Here is a 24,391-nt window from a genome sequence, read left to right as displayed (position 1 = left end):
ATGAGTCAGAAAGGCTCAGCACTTTATCCATTGAGCTACCTAGCTGCCCTTACTAGGCTAAACTCATTGCAAGCTCCATGAATGCAGAGGCAAGTATTACCTAAACTTTGTATCTCTCCTAGAGCTGAGCACAGATTAGTTTTATAAATACTTATTTAATATATTGAATTTTGCTTTTTCATATATATACACATATATATATGCATATATATACATATATATATACACACACACTTACATGGAAGAAAACATAGAGATAAATAATAATAATAATAATAATAGCAGACCATTCTTATTTAATTTAGTACTGTTAAGGCTTACAAAGATACTTCTATTTGTTATATTCATATTAAAATTACACATATATACAGTATGCTTATATTTTATTCACATCTGAAGGTTAGCATTACTATATTTATATTTGAGTATGCATAACAAAAAAAAAGGATACCAGAAAATTGTTAGTCATTTCTACCCTGAATTCATGTGTCCACTATTAGTCAATAACCACTTTTTGCAGAGTTTCATCATATGTGTAGCTGTGTTTTACCTTATAGTCTGTAAGGTGACTTTGCTCACTCCTCTCTGAGAATTGCATACTCAGGAGGTCAGTCTACTTCTGTCTCTGCTATATTTCTTCTACTTACTTTATTCATAATTGATCTATTGATTGTTTGCTGGACAACATTTTGCTTTTATGGAGTGCCAGTTGTTAATAGAAGGATGATTCAGAGAATTCCAAATGGCATAAATTACATTATATCAAGGGGGAGTTTTACATTATTCAGGGGGGAAAAAGCTCCATCTCATTGGATATAAAATGTCATCCATTAAAACACAATTTGACAATGGAAAGACTTAGTAAACCCCATTAATCTGTATTCAAAAGACTGAGAGGGAAAAATTGGAATTGGAATGAATAGATTTTAGATTATCTGATTTTTAGCTTCCTACCCCTTTCATCCTTACCCCTTTAAAAAGAATCTCAATAGTACATCTAATAGATGTGGGATTAGCAATAATTAAACATAATTTCCCTTAAACTGTTGTTGGACTAGAAACTCTTATAATTGCAAACATAAGCAACTCAACAGTCAAAGTATAAGTAAGTATAATGAACAGTCAAGCTGTTCATGGTAATTCTTTATAATACCACCCAAAACCACCTCTACTCTATCTACCATTTAGCAGAATTACTTGATTCAGGAAATTGTATTGTGTCATAAGACAGGTTTGGGATTCTTAGGACAGTGGAAGATTTTAGGCAGACTCGGGGACCTTCTCTATACTGTTGTTATCCCAAAGATTGTAACCTAGAACAGAACCAGTTTTAAAGATGGAAAGAAATTCTGGGCTCACAATTGAGGAATTCTTAGAAATTCTGAATTATTCCAGCAGAGTTCTAGGGCCTATTAGTTGTTAGCCCTTATGATTTCCTCCTTAACGTCATTATTATATTTGCTGATGATAGTAGAAGTAACAGTAGGAGCAGCATTAGCAGTACTGGTAGTGATTCATAATTGATATTTATAGAGTCCTTCAAGGTTTTAAAAGTATTTTAAAAATTCTTCTCATTTGAGCATCACAACAATCACATGAAATTTTCTAGATACCATAGGCATATTAACTTTAGTATTGTTAGATCCACTTTGTTCTCTATTCTTTGGGTTTAACCCTCCCTACCCCAGGGATTCCAAGTTATAGAACTTTTCAATATGTTGATTAAAGGTTTTGCTGTCTTGTATAGTTCAGTGGTAAAATAGAAGCACATGACCTATTATAGTCAATGCTTCTCCTCAAAATGTCTTATATTTGTCTCTCTTTTATTCCCCTGGCCATCTCCCTAGGCCAGGTATAGCTACAATATCCTCCTGGTTGGGTTTCCTAATTTTCCCTACTCTAATCCATCTGTCATTTAGCTGACAAACTAAAGTTTGCTAAATTAAAGTTTATTTAAGTTCCTTAAATAGTAATCTTAACATTTCATATGCTTAATCAGAGAATTCTAATGGGCTCTCCCTTACTATAATATCAAGTCTTAACTTCTCTGTTAAGATCTAAAATAATCTAGTCTCATGCTAGCTGTTCAGCAAAAGTTTATTTTAAAATTACTATTTTTATTATGAATTTAATAATCATCAACAAACACTGAAAATACAAAAAGCAGGAAAGAAAATTTTATAAGAAACTTTGCTCTTTTGTTATATATGCATACACACACACATATGACACACACACGCTTGTAAGCTTAATTAGGAAATAAAAGAACTGTATTTATATCCTCTTCTGCATTTCTTTTTCATCTGTGCATTTTGAAAAATGCTTTGCTTATGGTCTTTTATTTTTTTAAATATCTAGCTTTAATCTCAGAAGCTAACTTTTCAACCCTTTCTGAGTAAAAACCTCCCTTATCACAAATATGTATATTTAAACAAAACAAATCAATATACTAGCCATATCTGAGAGTATTCTGTGTTGTTTCTTATAATTCTTTATGCCACTTCATTTCTCTAAGACAAATAGTAATTTGCTAATAGATTAAGCTTTAGAAGTACTAAAGTAAAACTGCAAGTAAAAAATGATGGCAAACAGTATTCTAATTTGTATTTCAGAAATTCCCTTTCCTCATGAGAAAGGAATAAGTACCCCTTCTCTTGGGGAAAGTAGGAGGATATCAAATTATTTAAATATCAAAAATATCTTCTTTGTCAAAGGACTCAATAATCTTTTTTTCAATCCTTATCCTTGACCTTTGTGCAACACCGGACACAATACTTCACCCTTTTCCCCATTCCTATCTCTGGGTTTTTGTGACGCTGCTCCCTCTTGGTTCCCCTACTACCTCTTTAGCTCCTTGCTGCCTTATCATCCATTGTACCCCAAGCCTCTGTGCCTTTTCTTTCTTTCTCTATAGTCATCCTTGTGGTGACTTCATCAGGTTCCATGATTCCATTATCACTTCTATGCAAATGACTCAAAAATCAAACTCTAGTCTCTTTTCTTGAATTCCAGTTTCACATTACCTAATTCATATTGGACATCTTGAGATTTCTCCCAAATTCAATATGTCTGAAACTACTGCTTTTCCAAGTTTCCCTGTTTATTTCAAGAGTACCACTATCCTTTAGTCACCAAATCACCCTCAATTCCTCATTCTTCTTTACTTCATATATTTAATTAATCACCAAACTTTTAAACTCATCTCCAAAACACTTTTTACTCTTCTTTCCTTTTCTACAAACACAAGGCTATCACCCTAACTCAAGCCATCTTTTCTTTGGATTATTACAAAAACCTTTTAATTGATCTTTCTATCTCAAGTCTTTCTCCTCTCCAATTTACTCTCTACCATGTTGCCAAATAATGTTCCTAAAGCCCACCTGAACACTATAGTCAAAAAATTGCAGAGGCTCCCTATTACCTGTAGGATCAAATACATCTTCATTTATTTGATAATGAAAGTCATTTGCAACCTGTCTTCAATCTACCTTTCTTAATTACTACTTCTACACTTCCACTTCACATATTCTACTTTCCAGCCAAAAAGGCATTCTTGTTGCTCCCCATGTATAACACTCCAGCTCCCATCTCTGAGCTTTTATATAGTTTGTCCACCATGTCTGTAAAGCACTTCTTCCTCACTTTTAGCTTTAGAATCCCTAGTTTCCTTCAAAGTTTATTGTATGCTGAGCATAAGATCTCCTACATGAATCCTTTTCAGATCTCCTTAGCTGCTAGCATGTCATCCTGAGAATTAACCTGTATTTTTTTTGTATGTCTGTCTGTCTGTCTGTATGTATATATGTTGTCTCCCTGATATTTGAGGGCAACAATTGTTGACTTTTTGTCTTTACAGCTCCAGTGCCTAGAATCATGATTATTATGTAGTGCATACTTATTAAATATGTACTTATTAAAGAATCTTCTAGTACTGTGACAAAATTGTTGAGGCATAAATTTTGTACTATTTTCCAAGCTGAATTTATTCCTTTAAATTATTGAGATTTTAAGCATTTAAAAATCATATTTTTAAAATTATTTTGGAAGTAGAGAGAAAAAAGCAATTATGAGTTATAACAGCTTACCTGAGAAAGAATCAATTGCCCATGGAATTTGTGTACAAATTTTCTTAAAAATGAGAAGAACGTTTCTTCTCCAAGCCTACTGGCTAGAAATCGTAGAAGAAAATAGCCCTATGAGAAATAAGTATAAAAATAAAAAAGATGCTGACAGTTATCACATCAAAAAGATATTTATATATTTATATAGTGGGCTCCAAGCTATCTGCCAATGAATTATAATTGCTTTGGTTTATCCATGGCAAATATTTAGACGGGCCTATGCTAATCATAAGAGCTTATATTTGCAAGGCCCTTTTTGATTACAAAGTTCTTTACACACTCATTTACTCCTCATAACAAAATGGCATATTCCCATTTTTTACATTTTTATTATTCCCATTTTACACATAAAAAATGAGTCTCAGAGCTCATGTTCACAAAGCTATTCAGTGACAAAGCTAGTACTAGAATCCAGGTGTTCTGATTCCAAGGCTAATCCTCTATTAACTCACATAGAAATCCGGAGGTATCACCAGTATGGCTGGGGCAAGACTTATGTATAAGCAAGGTTGTGGCTGCTACATGTTTTGCTTATTTATTAATAATACAAGCTGTCTTTCTCTTCTTGTTTACGCAGCCTCATAGTTCAGTCTGCTTTTGGAGAAAATTATATTTAAGAGCCTTTGTTCATATATTAGTTTAGTTAACCTAGAAACTCTTGTTAAATCCAACAGTTATTCCTGTCTCCAGACTGCTGCTTTATAGTAGCCTGAAGGGGATGTTGGTCAAACCTGATATAAATAGGAAGCAGGGAGAAATACAGTAAAGGGCTAGAAGACAATTTTCCAGGGTTTTTTTTTTGTTTGTTTTTTTTGAGTCAGGTCTTCATAAAATAGTTTCATTGTAGATTAAGAATTGTTTCAAAGCCTATGTAGTAACATTTCCATCTTTATAATAATATAATTACAAAGTATTCCTAATCCAAACAGAAGTGATTTTTTGGATTATCAAATAATGATTTCTTTTATCATGATATAATCTAAAGTTGGCAATACTGATAAAATACAATAATTTTGGTATTATGAAACTTGAACATCCTTACCTTCAAATAATGGACTTGCATGAAGATCTTTTCTGGATTAAGTCCATATTTGACAACTGAAGCTCCTGATTCACTCACTTGTCCTGTTTCATCTCTATTGGGCCTAAAATTGAAAGAGAGGCAAGCACTATATTATTTTTCCTGCACAAACAGGGTCTTATTTCTTGAAAACCTTGCTCACTAAGGTCCTTCATGTGTTTGTCATAATAATTTTTGACATTTTAAAATACATTGACTGATCAAGAAAAGATTCATATTTAAGTTGCAACCTCTGTATATTTCTTTGATATAATTATCAAGGTTTAAGCTGGAGAAGATCTCCCAGAATCTCAGGCTCTGCTTCTTTTGATTTTAGAACTATATCAATTTGATGTCTCCACAACTCTGATTCTGGTGTCTCACTCATCATACAGAGGTAACCCTAAATTGTCAAACATGTAATTTATACATACTGTAAGCTTAGGCAATCCCCATAATGACAGAAAGGCTTCAACTAAGATTCTGGCAGAAAACTTCCTTCTAAGATCAGCCTCATCAAGCAAGGAAAGGATCACTGTCAATACACAGACTATTTGATTCTGAATTCTTCATCTGTGATATCCAATGAAATAAAGAAAAAGCAAGATGGCCTTCAATCTTCTGTAGCACTTTATGACACTTCAATGAAAAGGACAGTGTGTCCCGAAAACAATAAAAAAAATTTTAAGTGAGAAGGGACATGGAAGTCATGTAATCTAACTTCTGTTTTTCACAAATGAAGGAATTGAAGAGAGAGTAAGTGACTTGACCAATTAAATGTCTTTAAAAAACTGGACTCTAAACCCAATGTTTATTCTACTCTACCCTAACAGAGGGTATTAAGGATTGAACTGTGTTTGTTTGTTTTTTAATGGGCTAGAAATTTTGATGTCTCTATTTGCCCTCTAAATGTCCTTCTTCTCCAATGACCAAACAGATATGCTGCTGGAGGAAGCAGATTGTATCAATCTTCACAATCTTACTATGCATAAAATTTTAAGAAAGCAGGAAAAGCAAGTAAATGGAAGAGTGGCCCATAGGATCTTCAAGGATAGGAAAATGGAGAATTTGATATCCATTTGATAAAGAACCTCAAAGTGATAAAGAAACATCATTTTAATGAGACATGCGGTCATCTCATATTGCATTTCATATGTTTTCTAAGGTAGAAATATCTTATACTTTTCCTGCAAACATTCCTGAGTGTAGCTAGAACCAGATTAAGATATAATTACAAAATATTTAACAAAATATATAAAAATACACCATAAAGTTCATATGTATGATTTTTTAAATCAATTATGTAACCTGCAGGGATCTTAATATACAACTAAGTGGCTAGTTTCTATTTGATTTTGATACAAATATTCTAAAGAACTACCACTGAAAGAATTGCAGCATATATATAATAGTATCCATTGCAGAGGATGAAAACAGAGAAATTTTATTAAAAATCTGGTAAGATCCTCCAAATTAAATGAACATATATACTGATGTTCACTGTCTTGAATGCTAAGGGAGGAATAAGTAAGGGAAATAAAATGGAAAACATGGATCAGTAATGAGATTTTGAGAGAGACCAGATTACAGATTACAAATGCCCACAGAAGCTAATATGCCTATCTGTCATGAATATTTTCTGAAAGAAAAGAATTGGTAGACACTGAACATAATGAACCAAAAATGAAATTGATTGTACTTTATGACAGAAAATGAATTATTGCTTATGGAGGAATTAGCTGTCTCTGTACAATCAGATCACTGACTTTTAAAAACAAAGATTAAAGTCAGTACAAAGCTAGGAGAATAAAATGAGGAAAAGATAAGACATACTATTAAAATAAGTCAGTTCTAATCTATTCAAATTACTTTTTGATAACAAAAAAATTGACAATGAACTGAATAAAGGGCAGATTACATATAATTCATAAATTTAATCACTGAAGATCATAGTTTATACATAAATTCTCATAACAAGGTAAGCAAAATAATTTTAAAAGTACCTTAGTCAGAAAGTCCAAAAACTACTTGTTATTAGGAAAAAAATGGCAGCCAAAGGCAATACCAGTTTAGAATGTAAACTCTCTCGAAAAATTCTAAGCTGGATAAAATTATAGTCCCTGTCAATGTAATTTCTGTTGAGTTCAATTACTTGTTCAGGTAAATCAGGGTTAAGTCATTTTAATTATATTCTAGATCTTTTTCTCATTATTATTTCTTCTTTATTTTTTCTTTTCTTTTTTTTTTTTTTAAATAATTTTGATTGTGGTGCTGATGAAGGTCTAATTGATTCGGGGATAATTCAAATAACAATTGTTTTCTTTCAAAATAACCTAGTTTGTCATTATTATATATATATATGTATATATATATATGTGTATATATATATACTATATATAAATATAAAATATAATATAATATATAATATAAATATATACATAAAACATCCTATATATATGTATATATATATGTATATGTATATATGTATAAACATCCTCTTAGTTATTCCTTATAGCATAATAATATTCCATAATATTATATATATTATTTGGTACTTACCTACTCAAACCAATGTTCTTTTCTAAAAAACTCTATATGTCATAAAAGCATAAGGTTTTTGTATAATGTACAAGCCTTTGAACTTCCCCATTACTTCTTCCTAAAATGTGCTTTCCCATATATTTCTCCCATTCTTGCCTTTTCCTAGCTTTACACTGAAATCATCAAGCACTAATATGTTGAATTAACTTGGAGAATCTTACCAAGTTTTTCTCTACCATTAATGCTCAGCAATGAATATTAGCACAGAGGCAACAGTTATTTTCAAGGAAGAAATGCATATGTTTACAATTAGTACTACATTAAATGATGAACAAGTATCCCACGATATAATCTTTTTATTGCATTTGAGGATAAAACCCAATTCTCTGCCTCTTTTGTTTGTCTAAGTTCTATCTATGATTTATTTTTCTATTTAGCTACAACTTTTTTCTTTTTCCTGTTTTCTTTATGTCAATAATTTTTATGTCAAGATTGATAGGATTCAGCTTCTCAATGAAACAACTGTCAAAGGCAACACTGGGTTAGAATATAAATTCATTTGTAAAATCTTATGAAGAAAAATGATAGATAATTATGAGCAATGTTGTCTCATAAAGCAGAGAGAAGCACAGAATAAAGCTAGTTCATTTTTTAAAATTAAATTATATATTTTGAATTAGCAAAAAAATCTATCTTCTCTCCTTCTCTATCCCACCCAAACAAAAATGAAATTAAAAACCAAGCCTCTATTACAAATGTATAGTCAAGCAAAATAAATTTCCTCATTGGCCATGTTTCTTCCTTCACCTATCCTCATATACACATGTCTCATTTTGCATTTTGAGACTTTCACCTCTCTCTCTCTCAGGATATGGATAGCATGTTTCATCAAGGTGTTTATGTTACAATATTGTTGTCATAAAAATTGGTCTGGATCTGCTCACGTTTTTTCTGTATCAGTACACACAAATTTTCTAAGATTTCTCAAAAACATCCTCTTAGTTATTTCTTATAGTACAATAATATTCCATAATATTATATAGCATAACTTGTTCTCCAATTGATAGGAACTCCTTCAGATTCCAATTCTTTTCCACCTCAAAAAATAATTTTTAAATAGGGTGTCCTTAGGATTTGTTTTCCTTAGAATTAAAATCACCCTTAATCTATTGTGCCTATAAATTTTCCTTTTCTCTTTGCTTTGTTTATCTGCTGAGTAGGATTATATTCCTGTACCCAACTCTGCATATTCTTTCTTCCTTAAATCTGTTCAGGTAAGAGTGAGATTCAAGTCAGCCATTCCCCCCCCTCACCCTTTCCTCATTGCTTTTATAAACTTTGACTTCCTCATCTGAATTATATGAGAAGGTGAGATGATTTTCCCTAACTTTCTTTTTTTTCCCTTCTAGGGCATTCCATTCCCCCATTCCTTTTTTACAGTTTTTTTTTTTTTTTTTAAATTATCAAGGCCAAATAAAAACACTCCAGGCTTTCTAATTAGACTACTTCTATGACCTCTGACACATATATCATTTCACTATATTAAAATGTAAGCAGTTTTTCCTTGTCTAGCTCCTTATGGTTGTTTATTCATATCTAACTTCTTAACTTCTGTGTTTGAATGTGAAGGTTTCAATGAAATTCTGGTCTTCTCAAGATTGCTTAGTAGAGGTCCATTTTTTCCCCATAGCATTGTAACCAACTTTTATCTGAAAAGTCATTATTGATTGTTAACTTATATTCTTTGCTTTCTGGAATATTGTATTCCATGCTTTCTCTTCTTAATAATGGTAGCTGCTGAATTGTGTATTATAATTGCTCAAGACTTGAATTTTTTTTTCCTAGTTATTGCAGTATTGTGTTGTTGTTGTTGTAGTTGTTGTTGTTTTTTCCCCATTGACCCAAGGATTTTGATTTTGACTATAGTGTTCATAGAAGTTCTCCTTTTGGGGCTACTTTATGAAAGTGACTGGTAGATCCATTCCACTTCCATTTGACCTCTGGTTCTAAGAAGTGTGGACAGTTTCTTTTTATGATTTTTTTTGAAATATGTCTGGGCTCCTTTTTGTTTATAGTTTTCAGGTAATCCAATAATTCCATGGGTGTGTATCTGCTTACAACTGTTTTCCAGATCAATTGTTTTTTTGTTAATGGATAACTCACATTTTTTTCTATTTTTTCAGGCTCTTGTTTTAATATTTCTTTTTTGTCTCATTACTAGCTTCTGTTTGGTCCATGTCCACTTTCAGGAAGCTTGTTGCTTGGCCAGGATTCTGTACCTCTTATGCTAAGATGTTTTGTAAGTAACTTTCTCCATCAAGGGCAGTAGAATTATCATATTTAAGATCTATTTTAGATGTTCTGGTAGAGGATGCAGAAATGACATTATACTAAATTACATAAAAGAGATTCATGCTTATTTCACTCTTTTCAGAAGAAAACACTATGATAAAGTCTCTCCATCAAGGTGTTTCTCATGCATAAATCATATGATGATCAAGTTAGAGCAAAAAGAGAACTCTGAAGCCATCAAAGCCATCATTGTTCAGATGAGGAAACTGAGGCATAAAAAAGTCAAATGCTTTGCCAAGATCACACAACGAGGAAATGTCTGAAGAAGGATTTGAACTTAGATATTTTGGATCCATGTCTAGCCCTTTATATGCCATACAATCTAACCCTACAAAATTCTCTTACTGAATAAATCTGTAATCATAAATATCAAGTGAAATATCAAAACAAGGAGATTAATTTTACCAAAGATGTCTGACATATTACTATTATGAAGGAAATCCAGCACAGAGTCCAAAATTAAGAGAAATTTTCTGTGGATATTGACCATCAGAGAACTCCCTGTTTGCAGATGACATTGTTCTGGTTGCATTAAGACCTTGGAAGCCTGAAGAGACTTCTGGAAAAGCTCCTAAAACTACTAAAAAGAGTTTAAACTAACCATTCACACAGGAGGAGGGGGGAAAATCTATGAAGAATACCTATGTTCAGATTATGACAATCAATTCAATGGACCAAAATAGTGCTTTTAGATTAATCTGTGTCTGTTTCTCTCTCTCTCTCTCTCTCTCTCTCTCTCTCTCTCTCTCTCTCTCTCTCTCTCTCTCTCTCTCTTTCTCTCTCTTTCTCTCTCTCTGTCTCTTTCTCTCTCTGTCTCTCTGTCTCTCTCTGTCTCTCTCTCTGTCTTTCTCTGTCTCTCTCTCTCTGTCTGTGTGTGTGTGTATGTATGTGTGTATAAAATAGAGAAAAAGTGAGAAAGACAGAGACAAAGAGATACAAAGAGAAAGAGAGAAAGACACACACACACACACACACACACACACACAGAGAGAGAGAGAGAGAGAGAGAGAGAGAGAGAGAGAGAGAGAGAGAGAGAGAGAGAGAGAGAGAGAGAGAGAACATACATACGTGGATAATGAGTTGAGCCCAGAATTAAATATGAGAAAAAAGAACTGAATTGCTCTTAGGAATTGAAAAGCTCCTTTCGTGGACTCAAAATTTCTAGAACTCAAAACAAAGGCCTCATCATTTTAATATTAATTTTTCATCAATGTTGTTACATAGCTGTGAGTCATGGAATATTACAGTCTCTAAGGAATGAAAAATTAGTTTCACACATAGAGCAATAGAAAAATGCAGGGTGAATGTGGAGCAGGTTGCAAAATAAAACAAATTAGGAACCTTGAAGAAAAGATGGAGTAAAGGATGTTAAAAGTGCATGAGTGACAATGACAATGAACTACCCATCTGGCCACATAAGACCAAGGGCTTACAGCCATTTTTGTGAGTGTTAAAGTGTTAAATTCCTACTCTTTGAACTTCTTCAAGGAGAAGCTGGATTACCACTTGTAAGTAGTTTATAGTGAGGATTCACATTATAGTGTGGATTGGACTAGGTGAGTAATGAGGTCCCTCCCAATTCTCAAATATTGTAATATATTTCTGTTGTATCTTATTGATTAATCTTTATTAATTCTTGGTATTTTTCTAATCCTGTGCCAGGCCTGGCACATAGTAAGTGCTTAATAAATAGATTGTTGAAAGTCATTGCCCAAGTGATATCACTATTGATTTAGAGAAATGCAAATTAAGATAACTGAAGTACTACTTCTCAGATTGGTTAAGATGAAAGGAAAAGATAATGATAAATGTTGGAGGGGATGTGGGAAAACTGGGGCACTAATGCTTTGTTGGTGGAGTAGTGAAATATTCCAGTCATTCTTGAGAGCAATTTGAAACTATGCCCAGTATCTCTCATTTTTTATTGTTTCTCTTATAAGCAATATGTTGTGGAATTCAGATTTTTAATCCTCTGTTTTATGGGTAAACTCATCCCACTCACATTCAAAGTTATAATTGTTCATTATGAATTTCCCGCTATCTTATTTTTCCTATCTTTCTCACCCTAGCTCTCCTCCAGTGTCTAATTGATTTCTACCCTAGACCCTGCCCTCCTATCCCTTAGATTAAGGGAGTCCTTTTATTTTCTCTCCCACCCTTCTAAATTCTTAATTTACATATCCTTCTGAAAATTCCTCCCTTATGCAACCTTCTCATCTTCTTATTTCTTTCTAAATCTAGAAGACTTTTATACCCTTTTAGATGTATATTATTCCCTCTTTAACCCATTTTCTATGAGAATAAAGTTCTAGCACTACCAGCCCTCCATCCCCCCTTCATTTTCCTATATCAGTTCTTCCTTTCACACTTCATTTGTATGTGATAACCTCTCCATACCCAATTTTATTTTTTTAGAATCACTGGCACATCCTCAGCTAAACCAAAGCCTTTCTTTCAAATTACTCAAGTAATGATGACAGTCATAAGAATACTGATAATGTTTTCACATTTTAAAAAGTTAACAATTTGACCTTATAATTGGTTTTTAATGTCTTCCTTATATTTCTCCTGGATCTTACATGTCAAATTTTCCATTTAGATCTAGGCTTTTTGTCACAAACATCTGAAAGTTTTTCAGTTTGTTAAATCCTCTTAGCTAGTTGTTTCTTGATTCAGCAGAGGAGTCAGTCAGGAGGAAGAGCATTTCAATCAGATGAAATCTCTATGATAGAGATTCAGCTCTTCCTTAGGTTATCTCAAGGTATCTTAAGAGAACAATTACTTTACCCCAATTTTTGTTTGTTTTTGCTGCTCTGCATTCACTTGGATGACTCTTTCTCCTATATAAAGTTTGTCTTGTACAGAAAATCTATAGAGCTTGCACTTTTCTAACTCATACCACCACCTTCCCAGAATTCTCTCATAATTAAATCTTTCTTAAGGCACACATGTACCCTGGCAATTCATATATAGCCAAATAAAATCACAATATTTAGACCCATGAAATGTTAGGGTTGGAAGGAACTCTTCCTGAGGCCTTTTCTGACCTATATAGTTTATATTTATATTGCATACATTTTGTATTTATTAATCTGTACACATGTTGCCCCCAGTAGAATGTAAGCTCCCTTGAGTATAGGAATTATTTTCATGTTTGCCTTTGAATTATACCCTCCTCCCATTCATAAAGTGCATAGTACATAATAAATGATTTTTAAAAATTGAATCAAATTTAATTAAACCTTAGATATCCTCTAATTTTCATTTTCACAAATAAATATAGGCCCAAATTGTGAAATGATTTGTCCATGGTTATTTAAGATTGAAAGATAAGATTCAAACCCAAAGGTCTTTCTATTACATTATATCAAAGAGGCCGAGGAGTTTCTAGTTGTTTCTATATAGAACTTTACATGATAGAGTGAACTTCTGACAACTCACTAATAGCTACCTATTAGTTAACTATAGTTTTCTATTTGCAAACTACTTGTCTATTTCCTAGACATATTTTTTGGATATATCAGGAAAATTTTTCTTTCCTTATTCTTTAACTCTCAAATGTATAATATGTTTTGTTTTTTCTACCTTTGGAATGTCAGTAATGATGGATAGAGACAGTTTTATCAACACATTTATCTTCTATCCATCTAATTGACCCACATTTATTAAGAATTTTGGTGAGCTCATACCTCTCAGATTGGCTAAGATGAGAGGAAAAGATAATTATAAATGTTAGAGGGGATATGGGAAAACTGGGACACTAACACATTGTTGGTGGAATTGTGAACTGAACCAACCATTCTGGAGAGCAATTTTGGAACTATGCCCAAAGGATTATAAAACTATGCATACCCTTTGATCTAGCAATATCTCTATTGAGTCTATATTACAAAGAGATAATATAAGAGGGGAAAAGACCCACATGTGCAAAAATATTTATAGTATCTCCTTTTGTAAGTAGCAAGGAACTGGAAATTGGATGGATGCCCATCAGTTGAAGAATGGCTGAATCAGTTATGGTATATGAATGTAATAGAATATTATTGTTCTATAAGAAATGATGAGCAGGTTGATTTCTGAGAAGCTGGAGAGACTGATGCTGAGTGATGTGAACAAAACCAAGAGAACACTGTGTATTGTAACAACAAGATTATGTGATAATCAACTGTGATAGACTTGGCTCTTTTCAGCAATATGATGATTCAAGGCAATTCCAATAGACTTGTGATGGAAAATGCCATCTACATCCAGAGGGAAAACCAGAGACTGAGTGTGGACTTAATGGGGTCCTGAGTAACGTTTGTTGACAGAGAAAGCCTGAATTGCTGATAAATTACTCCCTGAAGAAAGCAGGGAAGGGCATTAATGGGGACCAGTTCAATCTTATAGTCTCATCCTCTATGGAAGTCTTGGATAGCCCCACCTTGACAGGTCCAGTCAGAAATTCAAGTTATGTCAAACCCCTAAGGTAAAATTTCCTTTATAAATCTGTCCATGGCTTGTGTCATTTTTGTTGAATCTCTTTTGGGGTATAGACCACCATGGCACTCTGCCTCGTGGTGCCTTTCCCCTCATCCCTTCTCCATGCCATGTGATATCTCTCCTCTCATCACCCCACTCTGCTTATGGTGTCTTTTTCATTCTTACAGCTAAAACTAACTCTTTTAGAATGCTATATACTTAGACTGCCAGCTAAGAGCATATTCCAACCTCAAGGGGTATGCTCTTTCTCCATGTTTATTGTGAATTCCATTAGGGAACTTGTTTTTTCCGTTGTTAATTGTTTAAACCCCTTTCATGACAAATATGGACATATGTTTTAAAAGATTGCACAAATTTAACCTATATCAGATTGCTTGCTGTCTTGGAGAGGGGAGGAGGTAAAGAAGGAAAGGAGAAAAATTTGGAACACAAAGTCTTACAAAAGTAAATGTTGAAGACTATCTTTATGAGTATTTGGGAAAAAATACTATTAAGAAAAAAATGAAAAAAAATTTGGTGGGGTTAAAGATTTGTTTGGTGATCAGGCATGGAGGAAAATAGATGTGACCTGAAATTTGGTCCTATTGACCCTGATTACTAACCAAACAGGTGAAGTAGCCACTGATGTCTCAATACAATCTTCTACAATATTACTCAAAGAAAGTCAAAGCAGAGATGTTTAGAGTGGGATGAAAAATCAGGGGAAACTTCTAAACTTCATTGTATTTGATTATGTGGTTTCATTTTTTCCATCTGAGCTCTGACTTACAAGTCTTACATGACCATACTTGTCAGAACAAAAAATCCCCTTTCATCTTCATTTTATATACTGTTAAAAAAATGTCAACTTTACTCCCCTCCTCTTTAGGATGTCACGTGGCTCAGTTTTGGAAGGTTTTTTTTGTTTGTTTGTTTTTGTTATTTGTTTTTTAAATTTATTTAGCTGACAGTGGAAAAGTCCACCACACACATTCTTGAGAATAGGGAGGGTTCTCAGAACCAACATGAATTCAAACTAGGTTTCCCAGTCACACCAAGGGAAACAGTGTTGTCTTATAAGTTTAATCATGCCCTGGAGTTTTCTATATAGAACTTAAGGTAGGGAATAATCAGGAAGATGATGTAAATCCTTTAATTCCCCCCAAAGGCAATATTCCATGCCTTGAGTCACCAAAGCAGCTGTCACTTTTTTCCCTGAATGGGAAGTTTCCTTGTAGAACATATCACCCTTTTTTACTGTGTTCTGCTACCCTTTACAAATTAAAAAAAGACTTAAAAAACAACTATATTGATGTTTATAGAATCCAGTATATATTTTATGCCCTTGGGAGGCAGTTTTTAAAGTTAATTTGGAGCTGCAAAAGTAGCCTCTTTAAAGGCACAATTAAATACCAAAGGGGTTAATTTTTACACAGATCAAGGAATTCAGATCCTGAATACTGAAACCATAAACTTTCCTTTTTTATATTGATAGGGTGAATAAGACTCCAGCAAAAAGACCCTAGGTCCTTGGTAACTAAGTAGTCCATATGGAAGGGAACAGAATAAGAGAGGCTTGAATATCTACATACAATCAAGAGGCCAAATTACTCCCTTTGGCAAGTAGGGAGAGACATTGACAGTATTATCTTGTCCAAAAAAGTATTACGACCCCATAGTCAATGAGAAGACCAAATTGTAGATGTCAACCCCTGAAGTTAATTTTTTCCTGTAAAAGAACCTATTAGTACCTGACTTCTTTGCTAACCCCTTTCAGGAATTTAGCCATTTAATAAGCATCACAAAGACTAGTTCATTAGGAACTTAGACTACCTTATGATATCCTTCACTGGCTTCTTTCCCCTTGTTAATGGGGGTATTGCTAGGGAACTTAACCTGAATCTTCCCTTTGTTGATCAGTAAATCTCCTGCCAATAACTCTCATTGCCAATAGCTTGATCAAAGTTAGCCTCTTGATTTGGAGATGGTCTAAGCCTAAAAATTCTTTTGAGATAACTCATGACACGAGTCAGAATCCCATTATATTTTGGGGACTCAACCCCAACTCCCCATCAATATCATTTTTTATAATTGGTAAATCAACAACCTGAAACAGAGCACTGACCAGATACAAGGCTTGGGAGTATTTGAAAGGAAAGTCTCTGGAAAGTTTTTTGTCTTGTTCCCTACCTTGAAAGAGCTATTAAGTAAATAAAGGAAATTGGGGAAATATACTTCCATGGTCACATTCTCATCAACTCCACTGCTGCATCTGTCATGTTTAAGCATTTGAGGAAAGGTCAAAGAACTGGGAGCTAGGTGAAACTCTTCTGAAAAAACTTTACAGAAAAAAGGAGAATGAGAGAGTTTTAAAGGAAGAAAGAGAAACATGGTTTGGCAGGTAGAAAGGAAAGAGCATGGCATTTCAGGAAGAAGTAATAGCCCCAAGCAATGATTCCTAAATAAGCAAGATCAAGTATGAATGAAGAACAAGTCATTATGTCTTATTAGGGCAGAGCACTAGAGCCAGAATATAAGAAAGGATATAAGGTAAAACTCATTTGGATCAGCATAATCTGGGCAATTTTTGTAATTCCCTCCACTGTTCCATCTGTATCTCTGCTTGATTTCAAAACCATGGAATAATAATAAAAGCTTTCCTTTGTAGAGGACAGAATTTGAACCTATCTTTCTTTTTTATTTGTATCAAATAGTGCTTAGCATAGTGCCTGGCACTGTGTTTACTTGTGTAGAAGTGAATTGTAACTTCTATTAAAAATGTCACATAAGGCTAACTGAACAGCTTTCCCTTCATGACTTTCCCTCCTTTCTTTCTTATAAAAAGTTTGAAAACTTTGGTATCTGATGAATTGATTTTTAAATCATACTTCCTAAAGAATAAACTACTTCTACAGAAACACCATAAGAGGTACTGCTTTCTGAAAATGTCAGTGGAGAAAGTGTTCTTATATTACTGATTCTACTTTTTGCCTTTCCAATTTTGACTTAGCCAGTTCAACTGTATTCTACTCTCAAATCCTTTGTTCCTTTTTCTTATTATTGTATATATATATATATATATATATATATATATATATATATATATTTTTTTTTTTTTTTTTTTTGTCTTGCCAACCTGCATCCTGGATTATTCCCGCCATCTGCCTACTCTGTTCTGCTCACATGCTGCTGAATGGCCCTAGAGGAAGTCACAATATTGTGCTATATCAACAACAAATTGATGTTCTCTAATCTGAATTTGGCTGTGCAATAAGGCTGTAATTTTCCTCCTCCTTAATTGATTATACCTCTTAATTGAGAAACATCATGGAGTAATGGATAGAGATGGTTCTAAACCAGCTTCTGACAACTGTAGATTGGGTAACCCTAAACAAGTATCTTAGCCTCCCATTGGCAACTCCCTAAAACTCTTAAAGTTATAAAGAAGGTATTGATCTGGATGGCTCTTAATCAATAATTTCTTATATTATACCACTGAAATTTAGGTCTAATTTTTTAAAAAATCATCATACTCCCAATAGCAGCTGTTTTAAATCTTACCATTTCAAGTCTCCTTAACACATTCTTGAGAAAATAAAGGCCATTTGCCATGAATTCATTCTAGCTACTTGAATTCTCCTTATATCATTTCCCCAACTTTTATCTTTTTTCTCCAGTTTCTGATAAAAGGGTTCTCAGAAAGACCAACTCCTCTACTTATATTCCTAATATCTTTTTCCATTTGAAGGTCACAACCACAATCATATGTTATCTGTCATTGAAAATCTTCAGTCTCTCCATAAACTAGCTCTTCCCCTAATGTCCGCAAGCATACTGAGACCTTCCTCATCCTTTAAGAATAGCTTCTCACTTGACTCTGTTATCCCTTTAGATTGTCATCTTATACTATTTCCACTTCCTTTTCGTAGACAAATTCCTAGGGGGGAGGGGAAACCTTCTATCTATACTATCTGTTGCCCCCTTTTCCTCTCCTCTCACTTTTGCAAAAAACCCCTTAGCCTCATCACTCATCTGAACTGCAAGTTTCATCAAAGTTATTGATGATCTCTTAATTTATAATTCCTATGGCCTTTTATGAATTTTAATGTTTTTTGAATTCTTTATAAAAAATTTGCTGAACACCCACGGATACTCTCTCTCTCCTCTGGACTTTTGTGACATTTTCTCTTGGTTCTCCTCCTATCTGACTAATAATACTTTTCCATTTCTTTTGCTAGATTATCACTGAATCAATCAATAAATACCAGCTATCTGCCAAACATTGTGCTAAGTGGCATGAATATTAAGAAAAGCAAACGTGTTAATACCCTCATGGAATTTAAATTCTACTGGAGGATATAATATGTATTCATATAATTACATAAAAAATAAATACAAGGTAATGTTTGGGGGGAGGGTAGCAGCAGCTGGTGGAAATCAGGAACATTTTCACATGGGAGATAGCTTCTGAACCAAGATTTGAACAAAATTAAGAATTTTAAGAAGTGGAGGTGAGGAAGTAGAGTACTATAGGCATGGAAGCAGGAATGAACTGGATAGAGTAGTAGGTCTGAAGTCAGGAGGACCTGAATTCAAATCTGGCCTCAGACACTTAACAGTTGCTAGCTGTGTGACCCTGGGCAAGTCATTTGACCCCTAATTGCCTCAGCAAAAAAAAAAAAAAAAAAAAAAAAAAAAAAAAGCCAGTTTAAATGGATCAAGATGGACCACAGAGAGTATATGAAGAGGACTAATATATAATTAGCCTGAAAAGTAGGTATGAGTCCAGGTTACAAAGACCATTAAAAGCAAAAGAGTAGTTTAATCTCATCCTAGAGGCAATGAGGAAGCCCTTGCTGATTACTGAGATTGAGAAGTATGACATGTTCACAGCTGTGGTCTTGTGACCAGTAAGGAACCAATTGCAATGGTCCAGGCAAGAAGTGACATGAATTTGAACTGGGTTGATGGCAATGTGTAGACGAGACGCTATGGAGATCAAATGGACAAGACTAGGTAATTTAATGGACCTAGAGGATGAGGGAAAATGAGGTATTGAGGTTCCAATGATATCAACCTGGTGACTGGAAGGAAGATGGTACACTTGATACAAAAAAAGAAGATATGAAGACTGGTGAATTTGGGGAGCTTAGGGGAAAAGATGATGAATTCTGTTTTGAACATATTGAATTTGAGATATCTATAGGGTATCTACTTTAAAACATTCAATACATTGTTGATGATACTGGGCACAGAAAGTCAGGAAAGAGAAACTTAGGGAGTCAGCTACATAAAGGTGATCATTGAGTCCATGGTAGATGATGAGATCACTAAGAGAAAACATGTGAGAAAAGGATATCAAGAAAAGGGCCTAATACTGAATCTTGGGGTATCCTTAAAAGTTATCCCTATGGGATGGGATATGGATGATGTTCCAAAATAAGAAACTGTCTTGACCCCCTGACAAATCCATCACTCTATTTGTAATTTTCTTGTTATATCTTATTTGTACTTAAATATGTGCATGTTCTTTCCTTATATGGATATATGTAAACCCTTAAAGGGCAAGGACAATATTATTTTTGTCTTTTGTTTCTCTGCCAATGATCATAGTCGCTGCAACACAGTAAGTATTTGTCTTCTTCCTGAATCCTTGCTGTTTTGTAATATCCACAGCTAGTACAGATAATCAGTATTCTAATTCCTAAGCAGGAAAACAAATATAAGGAAAGATTTTAGTTTATACAGAAAGGTTCAACATAAACTTTCTATATGCAATTCAGAAAGGGCTCAAGGGTGAATTAATTCATACACTAGTATTAATTCCTGTGTCCAATCCATCAGAATAGCATGATAACATAGATAGAAAAAAAGTGGCTGCTTGGCTCTTGGTTATTTTCTATTAATAATGGAGATAGCAATTGTCTCTTATGCCTGAATAGAAACACCTGTGCTCAATAATTGAATCTGAGTCTAATTCTTTTAAAAATAGTCTGAAATATGCTTCCCTCCCTCACCTTTGACCAAATAAAAATAAAAATGAAAACAAACCCAATAAATTTCTAATGCTGCCAAATTCCAATAAGATGGAGCTGTTTATATTATGTATTTAAAAAACAAACACATATACATACATCTATCTATATAAATACATACATATATATTACATGTTGAAAGAAAGGAGTGCAGAAGGAAGAAAGAAAGAACATATACAAACCCAACTATCTGTAAAGAAATTATGAAAATTTAGCAGGCCATAACCTAACACAGAGAGACAAAGTAGCTTAAATGAAAGATTGAGAGGTTTCTTCCCTTACTTCCACTCCTGATTTCATTCAATATAGTTACTTTATTTTTAATATATCAATATGTCCATCTTTAAAATGGGGATAATGAATACTTGCATATTATCTACCTACCAGAAATACTACATAAATAAACTAGATAAAGCTGTACTAAGTCATCTTAGAAGACAATATTTTGTACTTTCTTAATAAATGGCTTAGTATTTTATCAAAAAAAAATCATGTTCTCCATGCTTTTAGAAATAGATTTAATAGGCATCCATGGTAAGAGTTTTTCTTCATTAAATACCATTATACTGTAAGGAACTTATTTCTTAACCAATAAAGTTATTTCAGAAAGAATAAGATATCACCTCATGGACTCCAAAGGGAAATTGAAAAGATATTCATCCTCCTTAATTGTGAAAAGGAAATAAAGATTAATTATCTACAAAAGAAAGAAGAATTCTGCTGTCAGTTGGTAAGGCTGCCAGTAAAAGGAAATACTTGGAGTTAGCAATGCAGTGGAAAAATATGACAAACTGCAGGTGGTAGCTAGTGACAAATTGGGTAACAAAATGAAACACAAAAATTTGATAAATGTTATATAATATGTGTCCACAAAGATTGATTAAGTTTTTCCCATATGCTGAAAGTCTGTGAATTTGGAAAATCCTCTCTAGTTTTAAAAAAAATGAAAAAGAAGATGATGAGGTGTTCTAAGCAGCTGGTAGATGAATCCAAAATGCCAAACAGGCCATTTGAAGGTGCTTTAGAAGTGAAATAGAAAATATTCAAAGAACTAAAACAGCCTTTCACTGAATCCATAAGATTCAATTTGTTCACTTGTGTTTGGGAAAGTGTGAAATGGTGATTGAAGAAAATCACTAAAAAGTACCCAAAAAGTCAGAGAAAGCCATATAGGTCTTAGGTATGCTAGATCTCCTCAAATCTTCACACTAGGATAAAACTAAATATGTAATATTATCTTTTTACTGTGTCTGTTGTTGTTAATAGCAAAATGAGAACTTTTGGAAGAAAGGGTTTGATTGAGTTTGGTAACTTTGCATAGCCCTTCCTCACTTAAATCCAGTTCTCTTTATGTCATGGAGTGACTTCATGGTCTTTTTAGAGACAAAAAGGGTAAACAAAAATTACTTGTGTCCCCAATCTTTTTACAATGCTTGGCACTTAGTAATCATTTAATATATGCTTTTTTCTCCAACTATAAAATGGGGATAATAATAGCAGCTACCTCCCAAAGTTGTTGTGAGGATCAAATAAGATGATAATTGTAAAGCAATTAGCATAAAGCCTGGTACACAGTAAACACTAAATATACATGTCAGCAATTATTAGTCTTTACTTAATATCAGAGATATTAATGGGGGAGGGAGAGTTGGATCTTGCCTTAAATGATAAGAGAAAAGAAGGAAGGACAGAAGAAAGCACAAATAAACCAAACTGCTTTGAAAGTTACATGTTGAATTTATTATACACTAAAAAAGAAAAGAAAACTCTATATTAGGAGATTTATAATTTTATTTTTAAAAAAATGAGCTCCTGGTATTCAAGTGTCTGTCGCTCAAAAAGCATTTATTAAGCACTTATAATGTGCCAGGCACTGTGATAAGCACTGAGGATACAAACAAAGGCAAAAATAGTCTGTGCCCTCATAGGAGCTTACATTCTAACAGGGAAGATAACTTGCAAACCATTAGATACATACAAAATACATTCAGAGTACATGAAACATCTTAAAGGGGAAGGAACCAGTAGAGGAGGAGACCAGGAAGGACTTTCTGCAGAAATTGTGATTTGAATTTAATCTTTTAGGAAGCCAGGAAAACTAAAGATAGAGAAGCACAAAAAGATCATGAGGGCCAGACAGGACAGAGGCACAGAGAGGGAAGGGAAATGGAATATTGTATCTGAGGAGCATGATCTGTGATTTTGTGTTTGGACATAGATACGTTGCAATCCTGCTATGTTTTTTAAAAACAGTTTTTTGAATCACTGTGGCCAAAACTCACCCCCAGGTGGCTAATCATTTTCCCAGCCAAACAATGGACTCAGGTTTAACATATGTCCAGTGAATATGATTAAGCAGGTCAGAGGGGGAAGAATAGGTCAGGGACAAGGTAAGGATTTCAAAGAGGTCCAGAACAATAGAGATTCCTGAGAGGGATCCAGGAGCTAACTCTAAGCTATATGTGGGATTCTGAAGGAAAAGTGGCTTTTTTAAACCAAAGATCAGGAATTATGGTGAGATCTTCTGGGACCAGAGTGAATGATAAGTGAATATAGTGTGCAGCCTAGAGTGAGGATACCTGGAGGTTCGTACCTGTAGAACAGACTACGCAGAAGGTTCTCTGAAGGAACTGAAGTAGCGTCAGTCCTAGATATGGTGTCAAGTCCCTTTATTTAGTATCTAAACTAATTAAGAAATTTATGCACCCGTCCTTGCTTGGAATTTAATGTTGCTAAAGAAATATGCTAACAACATCATAAGATAGCTCTACAAAGATATGTTGTGAGATGAGACTATATCAAAGTGGGGGGAAGCAGTTATTATTATATGAAGTAATGGGGGGTCTGGAGGGACATTGTGATATCGGGGACTGAGAGCTAAACTCAAAATCAAGAAGACCGAATTCAAGTCCTGCAGTCTTGGGCTGACCATTTAATCTCTCAGTGCTCAAGACAATTCTTTAAAACTATAAATTGTAGTATAGTATACTGACCTACACTGGCAGAGAGAGTGTCTTCATTGGGGAATTTTCTATGGTTAATAAAATCATAGGTCCTGCCCCTATTCTAATCCTGTCTCTTAATTATACTGTATACCTTGATATAGATGGATCCTCTCCCCTAACCCCCTTATTGTTTCTCATCTCCACTCCCTACTCCTCCCCATCTTTATAATGCCTTTATTCATTAGTATCCTCTTCACCAATGCTTAGCTCACAATTCTTCCCAGAGGAAACCCAATACTTTAGTCTTCCCTGAATAACCCCAACCCATGATCATCACTCTGTACTGTACTATGCCATCTAAGCCTTGATTATGTCTTCTTTCATATTGTTTCCATATTGCTTTGAGTAATATCAACATATTATAACTCCCTTCTCCATTCCTAATTCACTTTAAACACCTTAGCATCACCATACTGAGCACATACTAAGTGTATAAGCAATAATTTTTGATTGATTATCATGGCTAATAATTCTAATAAATAATATAGCAATTAAAGGTTTATAAAGTGTTTTTCTCTCAACAACTGTGTGTCAGAGACAGTGAAAGTAGTATTATGTACATATTTCAGATGAGGAAAATAATTATATTATAATGAGAAATGAGGCAGCTAGGTAGTATACAACACACAGGAATCAGGAAAGACCCTAATTCAATCCTAATCCCAGCACTTACTTAACTGTGATCCCAGGCAAGCCATTTCACATAATTTTTTTTGCCTCAGGTTTCTTTTCTAAAATAAGATAATAATTGCATCTACCTCTCAAGGTGGTTGTGAGATCAACTGAGATGATAATTGTAAAGTGTTTACCACACTG

General features: G+C 33.8%; 1 protein-coding gene across 1 annotated transcript in view; it reads right to left on the bottom strand.

The window, feature by feature from the left end:
- Positions 1–24,391, bottom strand: part of AOPEP (aminopeptidase O (putative)) — a 504,306-nt gene that overhangs the window by 217,790 nt on the left and 262,125 nt on the right. The window contains 2 exon segments of the mRNA XM_074281675.1: positions 4,086–4,193; positions 5,164–5,266. Coding sequence (XP_074137776.1) covers positions 4,086–4,193; positions 5,164–5,266 — 211 coding nt within the window.

The sequence above is a fragment of the Sminthopsis crassicaudata genome, chromosome 1 (assembly GCF_048593235.1).
Source record: "Sminthopsis crassicaudata isolate SCR6 chromosome 1, ASM4859323v1, whole genome shotgun sequence".
Classification (NCBI taxonomy): domain Eukaryota; kingdom Metazoa; phylum Chordata; class Mammalia; order Dasyuromorphia; family Dasyuridae; genus Sminthopsis; species Sminthopsis crassicaudata.
Note: the sequence above shows the minus strand (reverse complement) of the source record. Positions and strands in the feature narration are given on the sequence as shown.